Raw genomic sequence first — 21219 nt, 5'->3', positions numbered from 1 at the left:
GTTTGTTTCTAACTTTCACAACTTGCAGGGTCACTGTCACACAAATGCTAAACTAGCCTGCAAGTTCACAAGACTGATACAAGCGCTTTCTAATATATAGTTTACAATATACTGAAGGACAAAACCAATTCTGTCCCGTTGATGAAGAGAAATCAGGTATAGTGTCTTTAACACCACGTCAATGCAGAAAATGCAAAACAAATTTGTTATGTTTAAAAAATGTATGTTTAACCACCAACCATCAACACATGGAAACATGGGAGAATGTGGTGAGTGTTCGGTCAGGTCCCCACAGGGCAGCTGTGGCTACAATAGTAGCTTACCACCACCAGGTTTGGTGTGAATTAATAATGTACGAAACTGTGAAGCGACTTTGAGCATCTGGAAAAGCAGTATATAAGACTAATGCATTATTATTATTAGTAATTTAAATATGATATATAAATATATAACAAACACGTGAACAGGAAACAGTTGCCTTTTACTATCCATGACTCTGAGGTGCAGATTGTTGAGAAATATAAACTCTTGGGCGTGACTCCTTCTCAGGACTTGAATAGGAGCTTTAATACTAATATTTCTAAGAAAGCGAGACAGCGCCTCTCCTTGAAGCTTGCGTAAAAATACTAAGCTCAAGATTACTCAGATTCTTTTGAATTTTTACTATTGCATAATTGAGATTTTCCTAACCAGTTGTATTATTGGTTTGGTGGATCTCACTCTGAAAGAAAAGAAGACTTTGAACAAAGTGGTTTAATCAGCAGGACCATTGGCTGCTCTCTGTCCCTTCTGGAGCCACATATACAGTAAAGCTAGAATCTTATATCAGGCTTTTCAAATTGTTTTTTCTGCAAATGGCTAATAAACTGAACTGGACTTCAATAGGATGGAAAACACATGGTTTAGGGCATAAGTGATTATAATACTTCATTACTATATAATTCTTTTAGGTATCAGATCATCTTTTTTCTATTACTTGCTCTTACTGTGCTGTACAGTGTTATTTGTATCTGTTTCTGTGTGCGGCACTTTGGCCAACTGTACAGTTCTTAAAGTGCTTTATAAATAAAGTTGGTATGGTACAGTAGGGGAGACTGGGTTTGGTTATGGGGATTCCACCACTCATCACTGATCATATCAGTGTTTACCCACTTCCTCCCTGATCCCACATGGTTGCCAGGGTTGTAAACAGCCTCATGCAGATTCTATAGAGAAAAAAAATGATTTTAAATTAAGAAAATAAATGTTTTGACCAAGACTATATTTTTAGTGCTTATACTAATAACAACACTTTTTTGATTTTAATACTTTTACAGAATGCCTAGGCAGTGGTAAAGAAAGACTGACAGAGGTGTGTGTGTAAATATTTTTTTTTGAAAAGCATCTGATGAGGTCAGAGAGAAGGTCAGTCAGATCAGTGGCCAAAGCTCATGGGATCTGCCATATAACGCTGAGCAGATACTGCAAAATACTGCAGAAGCTGAGAGAACAGGGTCCAGTGATCTTCTCTGTGTAGGTTATTGGAGCATCAACAAATCATCAGGTTTTCTCTGAGGTGCAGGAGGAAGTGTTGGCTGACTATTTGATACAGTATTAGACCTGTACTATGGACTGACTCCACGTGAGGTTAAGCATATGACAGGTCAGAGAGAGAGATTGTTCTGCATTGTTCTTTTATTTCACTAAACCTCTTTTTGAAGCTTATCACATGGCAAAGCCTCTGTTTTTGCTTCTTTTGTTTAACTGTTACAACTTGCCCCATCGTGTGTTACAACCTACCCCGGTAGTGGGGTAGGTTGTAACAAAGGACCACCATGTATTTCACATCACCTCTGTGATATCTGTGTGTCTGTGATATTCTGGCAGAGGTTTGAATTGGTGCCATTTGTAGTAAACAAATGTGGGTACTCTGTATGAAAGTTTGAGAACTCTAGCTCAAAAATTCTGCTAGTTACAGATGTTGAAGCAAAAAGTGTTACAACCGTATCCCGTCTCCCATAAAGTAATTCTCAAAATGGCTATTTATGTGTAACCTCAAATATATGCAGTAACAAGTCGTCCTCAATCCATCCATCTAAAATTTCAAGATGTGTCTCAAAGTCCTGCACAACAGTTTCCCACTGCTCTTGACTGTCACGTTTAGATGCCGTTTGCTGACAGCGTGTGCTGCTTTGTGTCTTGGAGCAGAAGCTGAAGGTGCTGTTTGCGGTGGGCAGTGATGGGGAGCTGTCGGAGCCTCTGGAGGTGAACGCTCTGAGCTGTGACACTGTGGACCAGGTCAAAGACAAGATCCTCACCACATTCAGGAACAAGTTTGGCTTCCCTTACAGCGCTCCCGTCAGAGAGCTGGCCATCGGTGAGGCTGTGCAATATTCTGTCTGTAGTGGTTTCAGGAAGTATTCATTTTAATATTTGTATAAGAAAGTCTGATATTGAAATAGCTCTTCAGACAAAAATCCCGCTGTACATTTCAATCATAACACCGGTTTGAGTCGGCCATAACTTGATGACTTATTTCACCCGCCAGAGTACGTGAGGGGAAGTGCTTCTCTCCGTCTGGAGGAGGTGGATCTGAGCTCGGAGAGACTTGGAGACGTGACGATGCTCAATACCATGAAGCACTACAAGGTAATCACGGTCACACGAGCAAGTCACAAAGGCTGGAATGAAGAAGTGAACAACTTCTATGAACATAGGAATACACGGATATCCCATCTCCTTTGGAGGTTATGATGTAAAAAACCTACAACCAACTCTACAATGTTCTGAAATTCATGTGATTAAAATTGGACGGAAACAACTCTCTAGTCTAGTTTAGGCTGTGCAGAAAGGCTGCTGTAGTAAAAGCAGATAATATCAGTTGCGGAGTGTTTAAATGTTCCCTTTGCAGAGCAGTGTTTTCAACGGCCATATCTATTGTGCAACATCCAGTTCAATGAGTTTCTACACTAAATTTAAAAATGCATTATGGAATTTTTTATGCAAAGAAACCAACTTGAGTGGTCTGCATGGTGCCTTTTCTTTACAGTGGTCTCTACAACGCCACAGGATCAATTGTTCTGTAGGTTTTCTGGTGAGAGGGTCCGTTTGCAGTGAAAACTTTCAGAAACCCAAAAAACAATTCATCCTGGAGCATCATAGAGGCCACTGTGATGGAAATAAAGGCAATCATGCAAACCACTGGGGCACTAAAAGGTCAAATACACACAAATAAAAAGTTTTGTTTTTCACGTAAAAAGTTCCATAATGCACCTTTAATGTGTGTGCATTGTGGAACATTCCCGGTCACATGTTCAAACAAACATCTGTTCTGTGATGTGACTTTTTATGTGGTAAAAAAAAAAGGTTGATGATGCTAGGGTATGCTAATGATCACAGTGGTCTCCAGGACGCTCCAGGATCAATTGTTTTGTAGGTTTTCTGGTGAGAGGGTCCGTCACCTTCCAAATAATTGATCCTGGAGCGTCCTGGAGACCACTGTAAAGGCACCATCCTGACCACTCATACAGCCACTGGGTCACTACAAGGTCAAATACACACAAATATCAACTTTTTTTCCCCCTTTAATAGTCGGCTAGACGCCTATTTCATTCAATTTCAAGACCAAGCGTTTGGAAGAGGCCCTAAAGTCCACACAAAGGCACACATGCGGTCAAAGCAAAGGGATAGGGATGTCACTTAACCTCTTATCTCCCACCTGAACCGAGCACATTTTCTGCAGTTCGGCATTAGCCAAATCTAAAAGCTGAAAAAGAAAAGCATCAATAGCGACGAAAACGTGGTGAAAGTGCAGGTTTCACTTTCAGTTAGTTAAATCAGCGGTTCCCAAACTGTGGGTCAGGGACCAGAGGTGAGAGAATGTGACCATTTGCTCTTTGCCATTTTAAAAAGTTGGGAAATAGACTTGTAGTCGTCCTAAATCCCAGTCTCACAGTGGCTTAGTGGTTAGTGGTTCTCACACAGAGGGGCAGGGCCTGAATTGAGGTCATTATGTTCCACTTCTGCCCTGCACTACTGCAGAGTGGAACTGTTTTTGACGGTAAATGGATTTGCTCTTTGTCGAATAACCATAGATACAGACGGCATCATCGTCATAGAAGGGGGCGTGGCCTTGCCGAGGGGGAAAATAGAATCTTTTGGGAAACACAATTTTCCACTCTTTTTAGCCATTTTCTGGTGGAATATGAACTTATTTATCACATAAATAAAGTCAAGTGTAAATCAGGTCCATATGGATGTTTTCTCATGGCAGATTGTTTAGTGGAAGTGAAAAAACGGCAGTTGTAGCTAGTGCTAGCTAGCCGTTAGCATTAGTCCGATGCTAGCATGTAGCATCATGTTAGCATTTTCCGTTATTTATGCATTTATGGGCTGTTGAACCACTTTGCTCCTCTCCATGTCTTTTTTATCTTTATTTAGTAGAAAACTAAATTCATTTTTCAGCGTTTGTTAAAGAAGTTTTTGAATAATAAGAGAAAGTTTAGATTTTTATCCAAATTGTTTTCCCCCTTAACTGTTTTTAAACATGACCATATATGGAAGATTCCAGAGATGCCGTCTGTATCTAGAGATAGATTTTTGGAAAACAATTTTGAAAAAATGAACATTTTCTCTAATTATTCAAAAACTACTGTAACAAATGCTGAATTATGAATATAGTTACTACTAAATAATGATACAAAGACATGGAGAGGAGCAAAGAGGTTCAACAGCCCATAAATGCATGAATAACGGAGAATGCTAATTTAATGCTACATGTTAGCATCGGGCTAATGCTAACGGTTAGCTAGCGCTTGCTACAACTGCCGTTTTTTTCACTTCTACTGAACAATCTGCTGTGAGAAAATATCCATATGGGCCCGATTTACACGACTTTATTTGTATGTGATAAATAAGTTCATATTCCACCAGAAAATGGCTAAAAAGAGGGAAAATTGTGTTTCTCTAAAGATTCTATTTTCCCCCTTGGCGAAGCCACGCCCCCTTCTATGACGAGATGCCGTCTGTATCTATGGGATGCGTACTGTAGGGCCCCCGTGTGGATTTTTGCTTAGAGTCCCAGAAGGGCCAGCACTGGCTCTGAAAACAATAAATAAAAATAAGCCAGAGTTCTCTTTATACTTTTCACCTTTTGCTCTTTGCAGTGTTTTTCCCTCAACAGTGTGCAGCAATCATCATAATTCTACAAACTCTTCTGCATCTGTAACCGCTCTGTGTCCAACAAAGTGAAAAACATCTAAGAAGTCAAATACTGGGGAAGGAAACTGCAGCATCTCTAAACCCTGGTCCTGTTGGGGCTTGTCACGTCCTGTTGTTGAGCAATTAGCAGCGGCGTCCGATACCTCGCTCTGATAAAGTCTTAATCGAGTGGAGAAAACATGCTGAGTGCTGCTCTCAGGCGCAGAGTGAGAGCAGGAGTGATGCAGAGGAGTGGTCTCTAATGCACGTCTAATACAATCACAGCAGAGCAGTGCATCATGGGACTTTCCTCAGGGCTGACAGTGGACGACCAGGACCGTGATGCTTATCTGAGCATCAAAAGTTCACCTGGGAGAAATCAAGTTACCGTACCTTACTATTACACCGACACACGGAGCCTTTTAGTGAGTTCTGTCCAATATTGATCGGCTTTTTCAGAATTTTCTACTGTCTTTACTTTGAACGCCACGGCAAGTCTGCATTCCTTGTCATAATCAGAGATGGTGAAAGATAAGGACACCGAGAGAGATCAACTTCCGCAACCTTTTGTACAGTAGCATAGTAACGAAGTGTTGTACCAAAACATTTTGTCGTTTTGTGGTATTCATAAGTTTTTTGGTTTATTAAAGCAGTACTAAGTAACTCTTGCCCCTAGAGGCCATAAGCGCAACTGCAGCAAGTAGCAAGTTGCAATTTTTTAAAGGATCTGTATCATGCTATTTTAGCCATTCCAAAGTTAAGTATAGGCATTTATATGAATGATTGTACCTCTACCACTATGGAGCACTCATTTTTGTGATAAATATAAGTGTTTTCTGGAGGTATTTTTCAAACCCGGAAGACACAACGCTTCGATTCAGTTAGCCCCGCCCCCTCTCTCCGCTCATACAACTTTACCGTAAAATAAATAAACAGCAATAAGTGACGATGCAGTTATAAGGGGTTGACATCTGCAACACAGCTTCATAAATGGATAACACACACATGCTAATATGCTAACACACAAGCTAACACGCATTTGGATAAACTCACCACTCTGGTCCATCACTGTTTACATTGTGGGACTCGCGTTGGTTATAAAAGTTAATCCACTTTGATTCTGGTGAAGCTTCACAAACATCCATCAGAGACAGTCACAGAAAAACACTATTTTGGTGAAAGTCGCTGAATCCCGGAAAGAAAAAACAACTTCTGACGAGTGGCCTCTTCTTTAGGAAGGTTGAATAGACTCAGTCCTCCTAGACAAATGCGCTTCTTTTTCTCCGTGACATTATCGTTAGGTAAGAATAAAGAACAGGTGTGTCCAGAATAAGTTACGAGTAACGAGCTCCATCTTCAGCTGCAGCGCAAACATGACTGATCTGTTCAGACGCTCAGGGGTGTTTGTTTTGGCCACAGCTGACCTGGAAGCACCTCGGGCACATCCTTTTTTTTTTCTCTTTGTTTCTCTCTTACGACAGAAATTAAAATCAGGCTGTAAGACATTGCATTACAGACGTCGAGCACTTCCGTTCCGCTGTGACGACACAACTGAGCACGTCAGTCGTTCACCAGCAGAGGGCGGCACAGCTGCTCAGGGAGCAGGATTCAGGAGGATTACTGAGAACTGCGTGAATGAAGCCAAAAAACACTCTGGGGGTGTTTTTGATAAGGAAATAGCACAACAACATGGCTAAAAGCTCTAAAAAGTTGATTTTGCATGATATAGGACCTTTAACTTATTAATTGTCTTGGAGAGTAAATACGACGCTGACAGAAAACACGAAGGGAGAGAGGGATATTGTACATCCAATTATACAATGGAAATATTTTTTTTCGCTCAAACTTGGCTGTAAATACTGTTTAAAGTGATGCTAACCCGCAGTTAGCCTGTTAGCTTCTTCTAGGTGATTCTATTAGTGTGTATTGGTTGCTCCGGTCCGGTGGCAGTCAAGTTGCAATTGTGGTTTTCTGGCCAGAGAGACACCAGGGGGAGATGAAACACTTGTATTACCCCCGCAGGGACTACGGAAAGGATTTATTAAGGTAAACACGTTACTTACTACTGCTTTAAACATCGACTTGTTTTAATTTTCTACAGATCCCAGACGGAGCCACAATCAAAGTGCTCTCGAGGAAAACTCACGCACCTCTCAGTTCTCAGGGGAGCGTCAAAGGTACGATCTTTGCACCGTCTCATTTCAAACAGAAACATTTTTAGTCCTTATATTACTGAGAACTCCATTTTGACAAGCGCGTGTTGTTCTTCAGATGATCAGGACTTTTCTGGGAAATATTTTCACTTGGTAAGAGCATGCTGAAATTGTGCATCATGTTACGATTATGAAGTGGTAAGACTGTTGTCTGTTTTTGTTTTCAGATCGATCCTGACATTGTGGAGGATTTGAAAGCCCCAGAGAGGAAGAAGCTGAAGTTGAAGGAAGTGCACCTCACGAAGCTGCTCTCCACAAAAGTGAGAGGAACTGGCACTAACACCACAGACACACACAGAGGAAATGAAAAGTATGGCAAGTTTCACATGCAACTCAAAGCTTTACATTTCAAAATACTGCATGAACACTGATGCACATAATGGGCTCCTGGCAAATTTCAGTTCAGTTATATTGCAATTCTACCACTTGTAAAGCACAGACAGTGGATCTTAAGTTGCATTGTTCTCCTGACAGTAAAATACAGAGCAATATCAAACAGATATACTGGGGCCCTAAGCAAAAATCCACATGGGGGCCCTACAGTTTGCATCCCATGGTTATTCAACGAAGATCGATCCATTTACGGGCAAAAACAGTTCCACTGTGCAGTAGTTCACGGCAGGAATGGAAAATAATTACCTCAATTCAGGCCCTGCACCTCTGTGTGAGAACCATTCACCACAAAGCCATTGTCCAACTGGGATTGAGGACGACTACTAGTCTATTTCCCCCACTTTTTAAAATTGAAAATGGCAAACGGTCCCATTCTCTCACTTCTGGCCCTGACCCACAGTTTGGGAACAGCTGATTTAAAACTAACTGAAACCTGCACCTGACGTTTATTTCTGTCGGACCACTGAGAATTAGCCTGTGAGTAGCCCAATTCGTTATAGACTGTGCACATTCAGAGAACCAGAGTTACTTTAAGTTACTGTGCTCGTGAGAATGTGGATTGAACCTCTTTGAGACAAAAAGGCCACGAACCACGGCTTTACTCTCGTCCATCCATCAAACTACTGTCCTGATTCTCCGCTAGACACAACAAGAAGAGAGTTTAAATGAGTGTGTGGCCGATGCCCCGAGACATGAGCATGAGGCGAAGCGAGCACCGGGAGACAGACGGCCGAGTGTGGGACACGAGCGGAGAAGTAGCCTACTCGCGTGTTGGGAGTGACAGATGGAAGGCGGTCGGTCTCTCCTGCTCATTCACTTCAGCAGCCTGCTCCGTTTTGGTGTTCTATGTGGCAAAGTAGGCGGAGAGTGAGTGTGCGCTGTCAGAGCCTGTCCCCGTAACAAAGCGTGGATTAATGAGTGAAACAACACGGTAGTTTGACTGAGATGCGGGGCCCTTGCAGCCGCGGGGGCCCTAGGCACCTTGCGTAGTCTGCGTATAGGAAAAAACGTCTCTGGCCTGGTGGATGTTGTCCGTCAGGAGATAGAGGGGAGCCATTCAGCCCCATTTTAATGGGGCCATGTGGCATGTGAAATGAACATGTCGAACCTTGTTCCTCTTACAGAGCATGTTCCTGAAACGGGTAAAAAGGACAAGAAGCGCCGTCCGTGTGGAGCAAGCGATCGGCTACTAGCCTCCAGAGTCTCAGGCTTAAGCGTTTTAATTCCACAGAACAGAAACCAGCGTGAATAAAAATATGATGCTTTTCCCAGCGTTGTCATATGAGTCACAGTGATTTTTAGATTAAAATCGACTTTTTCAAGCTTTACATCATGTTATTATGTCATTCCCTCATTAAAAACATGCCTGAAGTGTTGCCTTGGCACATTCACGTATTTTTGAGTAATCTGTAAAAACTCTGATGGCGGCCATTTTAGGGATAGGTTTCCCTGAGTCCTCCTAGGAACGCCCCCACCTCCTGGACACGCCTCTGAGCTTTCGTCACCAGCCGAGTAACCAACCACTGCTCCTCAGCAGAACCCCCTCCCCACTGATGCCACAGACAGCGTGTGGAGGAGGCGTGTCGGAAAGGGTCAGAGGTTCTTAAAGAGACAGAGGCCTATTTCAAGACATTCACTACAGCCATTTTGAGAGAGCAATTTTATACAAGGCAGTTATTCTAATTTACTGCATTTACAGACCAACAGAAGGTTTCGTCATCTTTGTAGTGCGATATAGACTGGTGCTGTGTGATTGAAAAAAGCATCATACCCCCTCTTTAAAGAAAAGTCTGAGGAGCCAGGCTTCTAAGCTTTTTTTGTAGGTGTGAAGTCTTGGAATCCGTATTAAAAAGTTTATTTTGGTCCCTGGCCACCATGGCCGCCACTCATACACGGTGGGCAATGGGGTTAAAGAGCAGCTGTGCACTTACTGACTGTCTCTCTGCTCACCAAATGAATCTCGGCATTTATTACATACGCAGTAGTGAAGTGTAATGTACCCGTTTGCCTGCAGGTGGCGGTGCACTCGTTCGTGGAGAAGTTGTTCAGGTGCATCTGGGGCCTGCAGCAGAACAGAGCTCCACTCAGCGTGAAACACTTCTTTGATTTCCTGGACGCTCAGGCCGAAGACATGAGGATCACCGACCCAGACGTTCTGCACATCTGGAAGACCAACAGGTGAAGTGCAATTACATATACGTGATCTCCTCATGTTCTAGGTGGACCTCTCTCTTCTAAACTACTTTTGGACTCCTTGGCATTAGAATTTTTCTTTTAACTTTAACTTTAACTTGGTTTTCTGAGCACATGGCAAATGCCACAATTAATGCACAATTAACACTGGTTTCTCCATCATGGTCAAGATGGCAACATTAAAACTAAACAACAGAACTTGAAGCAAAGCACCTCCTATCCAGGGTGCTTCCTCAAGGCTGGTTTTGGTGACCGTCTCACTATCCAAATTTAGATGTGGGACATTGTGCCCGTATATTTAGTGGGGGAAGCTCCCTTTATGGGGAAGTCCAGTTGTTTCGATTTAATGTTGGAAGATGTGATTTACTAATGTATGGTGGTCAGTTGAGTGGCAGTAAGTGCATTCATTTCTTCCTTCTCCCCGTGTGTGCTCAGTTTACCTCTGCGTTTCTGGGTGAACATCTTGAAGAACCCGCAGTTTGTGTTCGACCTGGAGAAGAGCCCTCACCTGGACGGCTGCCTCTCGGTCATCGCTCAGGCTTTTATGGACTCCTTCTCACTCAGCGACACGCAGCTCGGGAAGGTCAGTCAAATCGAAATCCAGCTTCTGTGTGTTGGAGCCCAAGCATGGGAAAGAGGCGTGGTTATATTGACAAGAAGGAAAAACATTGCATCTTCATTACCCCCATAAATGAAGAAGAACATTTTGCTTCATTCAGTTTTGATTAATCCTGTTCTCTTTGGTTTCTTCTTCTTCTTCGGAAGCACTCTAATCTTTATTTTGGGGATTTTGTTGAATATTAGAGGGAACACCCAACAGTCCCGCACATTTTTGAAAGTTCACAAACGAACCCATTCTGAGCAGTGTTCATCACAGCGCCTTTGATTTGTTAGCCTGACCATTTTCAATGTTTTACACAAGTTCTTCCCACTGCTGCCTGCAGATGGTGCGCCAGGCCAATTTGAAATCCTGACCAGCCAAGTCTCTCACTCCTGTCTTTTCCTTTTATAGGCATTATTTCAAATGTTAACCCGTAAAATACTGCATCAATGCTAAGAGTCCCAACAGAATGTTTTCAAGTATGCAGCTCCAACAATGAGACTAATATTGACGTGACTAATTCTGTTGTTTCTTCAGCACACACCAACCAACAAGCTCCTCTACGGCAAAGAAATGCCCAAGTACAAGCAGGAAGTGAGGCTGTACTACAAACAGATCCAGGATCAGTCGCCAATATCTGACTCCGAGTTTAGAGACTTTTTACAAAAAGAGTCGAAGGTGAGTGTTCACTTTGATGAACCTATGTGTGTGTCAGTGGGCGAGGAAGCGCTTCTGTATGGTCCTTGTGGCGGGGAGCTGACACTGCTGTAATACCACCCCCTGGTGGCCAGGGGCGACTCCAAGAGACACTTGGGAGGATTGATTCTAATGGGACTTCAAACGTCCCAAGAACGGCTTAAAAGTCTGGCTCCAAAGAGTTTTTCTTTTTCTAAAAATCGCTATGACCCATGTGACCACGCTGGGGTAGGTAAATGTAACCACTCGGGAAACTTTTTCAATGAATGTGGCTGAATGGGACCCGCTCATCTTTATTATATTATATCTATGATATGTGTAAATCATTGTGAAGGTCATTGGATGAATGCTCTTTTTATTTCAGAAACATGAAAATGAGTTTAACGAAGCTGCAGCACTGAAAGAGCTCTACAAATTCATCCACAGATACTTCACCGAGGTCAGTACTGGAGGTTTTCTCTCGACACAACATCTTCTTCTCTCACATGTAACAGACTTCATTTCTCTTTCTCAACACTTGTAAACCTCCATGTTTGTCTTCCTCTTGGTCTCTATATCTTTCCACCCATACATTCACTCACCCTCCTCTGTACCATGTCTTATGTCAGTCAAGTTTAACTCAGTCACCATGATGGACTCATTCTATCCATCCTCATAATTTGATTTTGGGCTGTAGAGTGGAGTAGAGTTAGAATCTCACAAAGAATGTTGTGACTTACCACAAAACATGTGGTAAGTCACAACATATCAGCGCTAATGTAATATCAATCGGGCTCTTGCCTGGGTACTGTCCCGTTCCTTTGATTCTCTTAAACATTAAACAGTGGTTCTCATACAGCAGCATGTTTGCTTGGTGGAGGCCGATCGTCTTAAATTACTCTTTTCATAACTTCAAATCATAACAACACCGCCCAAGAAGTGACTTCCTGTTTCCATCCAGCATGCCAAAATATGAGCACACAGCTCGTCTAAGTTCAGCAGGTACTTGCAACATTACAAGAATATACTTCATAATGAAAATACACACATTTTAAGTGTTTTGTCTGTTAATAGTTAGGCAGAATGAAAGTTGAACTAATGAATAAGATGGTGCTTTCATTTTGGCGTGTTGGATCGAGATAGGAAGTCACTTCTTGGCCGGCGTTCTTATGAAGTTAGTAACTTATTGAAGTTATGCACAGAGTCAATTGTCAAAAGACCAAGAGACGGATTTGCATCAGTTTCTACAACTGCTAGTGTTGTGCATCATACATGGCCTCACTGGCCTCAATAGTTTCTCTGCCAAGAAATTTTGAAAGGAATTGACAGTATTTTCACATTTCTAGAGTACTTTCACAGGCATTTGGTCTCTGATTTGTGTGATAACATTCCTCAAAATCATCTTGAGGGCTAGAGGTTCTATGATGGAGGGACGTTTTTTTTTTTTTATCCTTGTTTAGGCCTTCATTATAGTTTTACCTTTGTATAACAAACGTTTGCAAATGACACAATGCAGTAGTTTGCAAATGTTCCTTTCTGCTTTAATATTTCATTGTATGTCATACTGAGAAAAACTAGTAACCGTCCAAGCATCCACAAGTTGAGACACAAGCCATTACTGTTTCAATTAATTTGCCTTTTTATCTAAAAGATCAAAATGGAAAATCTTCAATTATTTACATAATTGACATCACACTGTATATCCAGCCATTACTCTCTGCCAATCAACTACAGTTTTTTTTTTATTAAATTGAACAATTCTTAAGAGCCCAAATGTGTCGCTGGTAAGAAGGGGAAATGCTGCTTGTTCTTTTTAAGGTTCCTCTTTAGGTACCAGTTTCCTGTTCACTTCTCCTTCACCTCAGAAAAACACTTGGGTCATTACATTTGTGACATCCTGCATTTGACAAATGCATGTGATTCTCATATTAGTTCTTACTATTACTTCTTCTTCACAAAGGTGATCATGACGGATCTATGACCCTTTATCAATGTAGCGATGGACTAAATAGAAACAATGCACCAAATGACTGTAATTTCTCTGTTTTCCTACAGATCCAGGACAAACTGGAGCAAAGCGGCGCCCCCTCTGAGCTGAAAGAGCAACTGCATCACGTCAAGAAGTTGTTTGATGAACTCAAGAGCTGCTCGTGGAACTAACTGCATAGACTTAACATCTGAAAAACCAGGACAATCATGCGAACACATATGAACTTTTAATTTATATAACATGTCAAAAGTTTTAGTGACAAAAGTGTCTAATAAAACCCTGAGGAAGACGGTCTGTTGTAAATTCATGATTCCTTCTTTGATTCATGATTATTATTTGTTTTAAAGGAAAGTTTGTATAAATGCATTGGTTTAAGTGTCGCCCTGAGTTGGCGGTTGGTTTCCGAGTTCTTTCCATTTAGGCGTTAATTCAACCTGGTAGACTCATTTCAACGTCACCTCCAGCCAATGCTCGCTTCCGAGAGGGCCACACCTCCACCTCAGTCCATCAGAGAAAGAGCTGCACCTCCGTAGCGGCCAATCATCGCCCTCGGTCCCGCTTTTAAGCCCCTGCAATCTTGGTTTGTTCGCTTCCCAGCTGCGTTGTGACCCGCCTCCGCCTCATCTCCGCCTCTTCTGTCCACGGCTTCTCCCTGCTGCATCTTCACGGGTCTCCTATACCACCACCAGTGTCCAGGCTCCGTGGTAAGACATCCCTAACTCCAAGCTGTTCATCCATGAATTTCATACATCGATGTCTACCGCTGGGGTCTGATCGTCAAAACTAATAACACTTTACCAATAACACATTGGTAAAGTGGGACAGTGATAAAAATCTCTTATAAAAATAAAAGTAGAAATATGTTTGCAGATGCATTTCCTCATATAATTTATCAACAAAAATCTGCATGTCTGTTAGTTTTAAAAAGTTATAACCTTAAGATCATGAATCCCCAAATGCTACAGTATGTCACCTCCGCTTTTTTACTACTTCGTAGTAGATTACGCCATATGAAGTGAAGTAATATCCACAGAACCATTATTTTTTTATCCTGCACTTTCTAGTTATTGTGTGTTTGTATTTTAGTAAAATATGACACATTAAAAAATAATCATTATTAAAGTTAAGTGTTCCACTTTACCCATATTCCCCCTACATGTTTTTAGTGCTTGGGGAAACTGGAGTGCCTGTGGAGACATGAGGAGAACATGCAAACCCCACACAGGAAGGAATCGAACCCGGACCTTCTATAGCTGTGAAGCACGAGCGGTGACCACTGTGCTACCGTGCCGTAGTACAATTGTATAAAATAAAGAGTGGCATGGCAGAGAAAAACGAAGGTGTTTAGTCACCTTAGTTAAAGGTGACTGTGTCTTAGCTCATGACCAGAAGGGGGGGCTGTGTGACGCTTTATATCATAGGTGTCAAACTCTGGCCTGCGGGCCATATTTGGCCCGCAAGGTAATTATATTTGGCCCGCGAGGCTATACCAAATGACTACTCGAGCTGGCCCACAGGTATTATACTTTATTTTATTTTTTTCAGATTTTGCATATCTGGACTTACTATTAAGTTATATATTGTATAGTAATAAGTGTTGCTTGTTCCATATTCAATGTTAAAGCAAATCTTGTTTGGGTCCATATTAAAAGGTTCATTTGTTCAATGGTGGCCCGCGACTTTGTTCAAGTTTTACATTTTGGCCCACTGTGTATTTGAGTTTGACACCCCTGCTTTATATTAAGAGGTGCTTGATTTGGTTTGGCTCATTTCTTGAAACAGAAATTACATTCTCAAAACAACATGGACAAATCTCCAAACCACTTGGCAACTGTTCACAACCAAATTTAATATTCTCATTAATTTCATCAAATTGCAAATGTCTAAGTCCATGTCTCACTGTCTCAGTACATCTTTGCAAATGATTAAGCACATGTAGCCAACAATTAGCACAACTTCGAAGTGAATAGATCTTGTTGATCTAAGCTGATTGTTGATTCTCAGTCTAATGGTTGTTCAATTGTCAATAGTCTGTTCAACTGTCAAAATTAATCAAGAACATGATACCATGAATACCACATGTTCAATCTCCAGCTTTATTTACAGCACTGTAGGCTGCATATCATTTTCATTGTTTTTGTTTGTGTGTTATGTTACAATATATTATGCTGAATACATTTTCTTCTTACTCTGATGTATGTAGCTTCTTTATTTGTGATATATATGATAATGGTTACAATTTCCTTGGCAGTTTGAGTGCAATGTGTGACGTCAAACCTTGGAGGCCACTCTTGCCCTCAAATCCTATTTCTTTTTTGTTGTTTTAAGTTTTACACACAATTGTATTCTGTTAGCTGGGCAAAAAAAAGTTACAGTAACCATTGTCAATGAAGAACTGGGCTAAGACTGAAAGGTGGACGTGAGGATTCGCACAGGCTGCTGCTCACCAGTTTTTTTGGCACCACAAGAGCGTTTTAGTCCTTCATCAGACAATTTGTCAATTTGATAAAGAGCTGCTCTGCTCTGTAACAACGACACTAGGGGTCGCCATCGGTCCGCCATTGCTGTAGTACCTCCATATAGCCTCTAGTCTTCCATTGGAAAGCATAGCACTTAAGACACATTTAAAACAAGGTTGGTTTCTAATTTTCCTAAACTTTCTACACCTTGATATTCCTGCTGTGATAACACTGGGTTAGTTACAATTACAAACCCCTATACCCACAGTTTTCACCTTAAACAAAGCAAAGATTATGATTAAAAGTAAAAGGTATTTTCTCAAGACAAAAGACAGAGAAGGTCAAATGGTTCTGCACCAGTTTAATAAGAATACAGCAGTCTGCGTTTATGCTTGGTTTGACAAAGGCAGCACTAAAGGATCATCCGGTGAACTCATTAACTCACTTCACATCATCTTCTTCAGCTCGTGCCACCGCTGTTTTCCAGTGATTTTTCAGAGCCCCGTTTTGATACTGGTAAATTTCATAACCAGTGTCCCGTGTGTCGTCTTTTGCCGTGACAATAACATTCCTTCCTTCCTTATCGTATCTCGTTTTGTACCAGCCAGCTTTTGAGCTACATAGTTTTATCAAATGGTTGTTGTAGAACCATGGAACTGCTTTTGACACTGACTTCCGTGACTCATAAGACGTGTTCATCTTTAGGGCTTTCAGGTACTTCTCCATCTCCTCCAGCTGAGCATCATTGATCCCTAGAGAAGTGAATGTGAAGGCATACCTTTCGTCACTGCCCGGAGCAAACACAAACCTGTCGACTTCAGCCTGAGTGGACAACACTGGGATGCCCTTCAGTTTGTCTAAAATGAACTGAACCACATTGAGCTCCCTCTCCATGCCCTGCAGCCACTGACTGAGTTTGTCCTGACTGAACGGGGACCTGTGTCTTTGCTCAAAGAGGTCTCTGAGAACGCTCTCTTGGACTAGCCCCTCTCGAATGGCAGGACATACCTCTGCCATCTGTCCTTTCAGCTCTAAAGTGTAATATTGACACAGTTTGTAGAACTTGTGCAGCTTCTGCTGAAGCTGAGGGAACGTCCCCACTGCACTGACAGACAGACAGTCATTACACCTCATGGTGATGCTGTCCAGATCCTCCAGAGATTCCTCAGCTTCTACCACTAAGCCCACACTGAGGACTTTAGTCACTGGAGTAGGCTTAAGGGTAAAGACCTCCAGTGGCAGCAGCCAGACCCTCACAGGGACAGGGTTTGCCGGTTCTTTTTCATCTGCTCCGATCAGCAGCTTCGGCAGGTCCACATAGGTCTGCACAGCGGCATCAAATGTAGCAGGATTTTTCTCAAGAAGAAAGTCTCCGTAAAATTGAACTGAGAAAGTTTTAACAAGTTTCTTTTCCTCTTCTGTGAGCACTACCTTTACCTTTCCAGCAATTTCACACTGAGGAATCTTTTTGATAGTTACTTCCATTTCACCCTTCACCTTCTGAAAATTACTAGAGGCTACCTTCTGGCTGTCAAACACAAAGAAAGCGTTGGCTCCGTACTCTATCCCTGTGACCAAATGTGTGGCCAGACCCGTCTCAATGATTGGACTGCTCTTTATTTTCTCACACACATCTGTCGTGAGGGACAGCTGGTTAAAGCCAGTGGTGGCCTGGTACTGCAGAGTCACCCTGCACTGGTTCTTAGACTCCTTTTTGTTGTTCAGGTAGTTGGCTGACCCCCCCACTTCGATCAGACCACTCATGAAGCTGAGCTTCAAAGATGCGTCTACATTCAGTTTAAAAGAGTTATCTTTAGTGGAGTCTGACGCACTAATGTCAAAGTGACTGCTCCTCTGGGGGTGGGTCACAGTCAGGCTTTGTAAAGTCTGTGAGTCCAACACAGCCATTCCTAAAACAAACAAGCAAACAAACAAATGTGTTCATTAAGGATACTTCATATCATAGAATAGTAACAGTGAACTGGCTGACCTGGGATCAGCTCGTCGTTTGGGGCGTTATACAACATGCCCAGAGTGAAGGGTCGGCCCAGGCCTCCAACAATCATCTGCCGGTTTTTAGATATTTCCTTTGACTGTAGAAAACACAACCAAGAGATTAGACAGATTGACAACGGTGTGAGAAATATGAAAGGATTTACCTTTCGGGTACTCAGTTTACTCAAGCACATGTACTTAGTAACCTTTTTGAAGTAACTGTACCTCTCAGAGTAGTTTTACCCAGAGGTGGGTAGGGAAGTTTTATTTATTTATTTTTATTTATTTATTATAGGGACAGTGCATATTAATATACATTTTACATGTAAATATGCCAGAATTAGCCTAAGGGCTATTTTTCATCTCTAGACCCTGGACAGTTGTCATGTGTCCTTCTGAGGGGAATAAAAGTACAAAGTGTAACGTTTCTTTCAAAAAATTTTACTCAAGTAGAAGTGAAAAAGTGACCCAAACAATTATTCAAATACAAGTAATAAAAGTACTTGGAGAAAATATTACTTCAGTAACTGTTTGAGCAAAAAAGTCTGTGATTTAGTGATTTATTTTCAATGACACCATAAATTGTGTGACACAAAACATAATCAGACAATTCCAAGAAAATGGCAGAAAATACAGAAAAAAAATATTCTATAGAACAAGATGTGCGAAACATATAAATAAAATAGAATGAAATATTTGCCACTTAAATATTTACAGCGGAATAAGCAAAAAATATTTTTACTCAAGTAAGAGTACAGATACTTTCATTATTTTACTCAAGTAAAAAGTACTATATGATAAAACTACTCTAGAAGTACAATTTCTTTAAACAGAATAGTCGTAGAGTAGGGAGAGGGAACCTCAACCTATGGTCTTTCACTTCAGAAAATGAAGATTTCCCCACTGACAGACAGGTGCGACTGTATAAAATGTGCCTGAAACAGGCCAAAGAAGTTGTGCAGAATTTTAGTTATTTAAAATTACTGTATTTTTTTCAGCAAAGGGTCTAGATTAGATTAGTTGGTCACTTTGTAATAATATTGGACACTTGAGGCAGGGGGTTCTCAGTGTATCTCAAGGGGTACGCAAGACAAAAAAGGTTGGGAACCATTGCTGTAGTGCTGCAATTTATCAATTAAGGCACATTTTTGTTCTACTGCCCACCACCAATCATCTTGATCTGGTAACCCTTCATTATTCCTGATATCTTCTCTTTCCACCCAACTCTGATGAAAAAGTGCAAACTAAGTCTGAGCTGCTCAGTCTTACCTGTGCCATACTCTGTAGTCCTCTGATGTCCTCTGTAGTCCTCTGATGTCCTCTGTAGTCCTCTGATGTCCTCTGTAGTCCTCTGAGATGCTCTACAGTCCTCTGTTGTCCTCTGAGATGCTCTGAGATGCTCTGATATGCTCTGAACAGGGAAGCTGCTGCTTTTTAAAGGAAATTGGTTGTGGGGCTCAACCACGCCTCTAAAAGGGCATTGAGTTTCTCTAAAATGTCAGTGATGCAGATGCCATGTTGCAACTTGAGAATGAGTTTGACTCGTCCAGACAGCTGATTCTTGCTTGAGGACAACAAGTGAGGATACAAAGTGCATGTGTTGTATAAGTGACTGTTGGATCATGAGAGTCAGGACCATATTAAATACCTTACACAGGCTGCATCTGAAACATGGACTATATATTGATTGACAGCTTGTGCTCACTCCTCCCCGTTTACATTAACTGGGCTGTAGCAGGAGCCTGGGCTGCTGTTTTAGACAGAAAAAAAAAGTTGCACAAATGTTTTTTGTCATGTAAATTGATCAAATAATGACTGAAGTGTTGAAATCAGAAAGAACATTCGCATTGCGCTTCGCATTCCGTGTGCTGAAGCAGGGATGCCATTTGACTCAGACTCAGAGCAGGGGTGTTAAGTTGAACACTGGTGGGACTATGTCTCCGAGCTGACCTGGTGTCGCCTCGCGGTCCCTCCTGGACAGCTGGAGGAGGGGTGCGTGGATCGGGAAGTCTGGACATCTCTGCTGAGCAGAGCCGGTTTTTCATATAGGCAAACTATGCAAGATGCGTAGGGCCCGCACAACCACAAGGGCCCCGCATCTCAATCAAACTACGGTGTTGTTTCACTAGTGAATCAACACGATGTTACGGCCTATTTGTCTCAAAGATGAGCTGAATCCACACGGTTCTCATGCACACAGTTACTTACAGGTACTCTGGTTCTCTGAATGTGCACAGTCCAAAACGAGTTAGGCTACTCTCACAGTCTAATTCTCAGTGGTCAGACAGAAATAACCGTCAGGCGCATGTGTCGGTTAGTTATAAATCAGCGGTTCCCAAACTGTGGGTCAGGGGCCAGAAGTGAGAGAATCCCAGATTCACAGTGGCTTAGTGGTTAGTGGCTCTCACCAAGAGGGACAGGCCCTGCCCTACTGCACAGTGGAACCGTTTTGACCGGAAATGGGTTTGCTCTTTGTAGAATAACCATGGGATGCAAACTGTAGGGCCCCCGACTGGATTATGGCTTCGGGCCCCTGAAGGGCCAGCACTGGCTCTGCTGCTGAAACTCCTGCCTCCGCGACCCGGCCCCGGAAAAAGCAGAAGAAAATGGATGGATGGATGGATGGATGGATGGAGGAGGTGGAAATGACATGTAAAGTCATAATTCTGTGTTTAAAACACCAAATTTTGAGTTTAAAGCAGTGCTAAGTAACGTGTTTACCTTAATAAATCCTTCCGTAGTCCCTGTGGGGGTAATACAAGTGTTTATGGGATGATTAGAGGGTCTTTCATCTCCCCCTGGTGTCTCTGAACAGAAAACCATTTTGCAACTTGACTGTCACCGGTCCGGAGAAAGCAATACACACTAATGAAATCACGAAGAAGAAGCTAAGATGCTAACGGGCAAAGCTAACTGCGGGCAAACGTCACTTTAAACAGTATTTACAGCAAAGTTTGAGTGAAATTTCCATTGTATAATTGGAAGTACTATATCCCGCTCTCCCTTCGCCTTTCCTGTCAGCGTAGTATTTACTCTCCAAGACAATTAATAAGTTAAAAAATCGTAACTTGCTACTACACCTGCAGTTGCGCTTATGGCCTCTAGGGGGAAGAGTTACTTAGTACTGCTTTAAATCTCGAAGTTATGAGTTTAAATCTCAAAATTCCGACATTTTAAGAGTCGGAATTTTGTGTTTTAAACACAGAATTATGACTTTACATCTCGCCATTTCGACTTTCTGTCGGTCTTTTATTTTTGCTTTTTAAAGTAAACGCACACGCTGGAAAAGTAGGGCGGTTGGCTGAAACTTCCCAAAAGACTTGAAAAGTCTTTCACCACAAGACGACTTCCCTTTTTTAGTTTTAGCAACTGAAAAAACTCACCTCTAGTTTCATCAGACCAACAGACCAATAACTGTATGTCCAATAGTGAGAAGTCGAAATAACCACATTACAGAATCACTCAGCACAATGTAACACAATGATAGGGGTGAAAGAAGAGAAGTTTTTATGCTGCTTTTTT

At 41.9% G+C, this 21219-nt stretch overlaps 2 protein-coding genes across 2 annotated transcripts in view; one reads left to right on the top strand and one right to left on the bottom strand.

Annotated features, from left to right (window-relative positions):
* plxnc1 (plexin C1) overlaps nt 1-13527 on the top strand; it is a 41932-nt gene extending 28405 nt beyond the window's left edge. The window contains exons 21-30 of the mRNA XM_079551456.1: nt 2188-2356; nt 2528-2628; nt 7280-7355; nt 7450-7484; nt 7559-7651; nt 9799-9962; nt 10413-10560; nt 11116-11256; nt 11639-11713; nt 13309-13527. Of these exons, the coding sequence (XP_079407582.1) occupies nt 2188-2356; nt 2528-2628; nt 7280-7355; nt 7450-7484; nt 7559-7651; nt 9799-9962; nt 10413-10560; nt 11116-11256; nt 11639-11713; nt 13309-13413 (1107 nt within the window). The 3' untranslated portion in view covers nt 13414-13527. The remainder of the gene's footprint in view (nt 1-2187; nt 2357-2527; nt 2629-7279; nt 7356-7449; nt 7485-7558; nt 7652-9798; nt 9963-10412; nt 10561-11115; nt 11257-11638; nt 11714-13308) is intronic.
* Nucleotides 13528-16143: 2616 nt separating this feature from the next.
* LOC306959367 (neoverrucotoxin subunit alpha-like) lies at nt 16144-18975 on the bottom strand (the record flags this gene model as incomplete). Its single annotated transcript, XM_079551455.1, has 3 exons — nt 16144-17612; nt 17693-17795; nt 18967-18975. The coding sequence occupies 3 exons, from the start codon at nt 18973-18975 to the stop codon at nt 16144-16146; spliced, it is 1581 nt and encodes a 526-aa protein (XP_079407581.1).
* Between the last annotated feature and the right edge of the window lie 2244 nt (nt 18976-21219).

This window comes from Gobius niger (genome assembly GCF_951799975.1).
Source record: "Gobius niger genome assembly, chromosome: 2".
In the NCBI taxonomy this organism is placed as follows: Eukaryota; Metazoa; Chordata; class Actinopteri; order Gobiiformes; family Gobiidae; genus Gobius; species Gobius niger.
The sequence above is the reverse complement of the archived record's forward strand: the minus strand, read 5'-3'. Positions and strand labels throughout refer to the sequence as shown.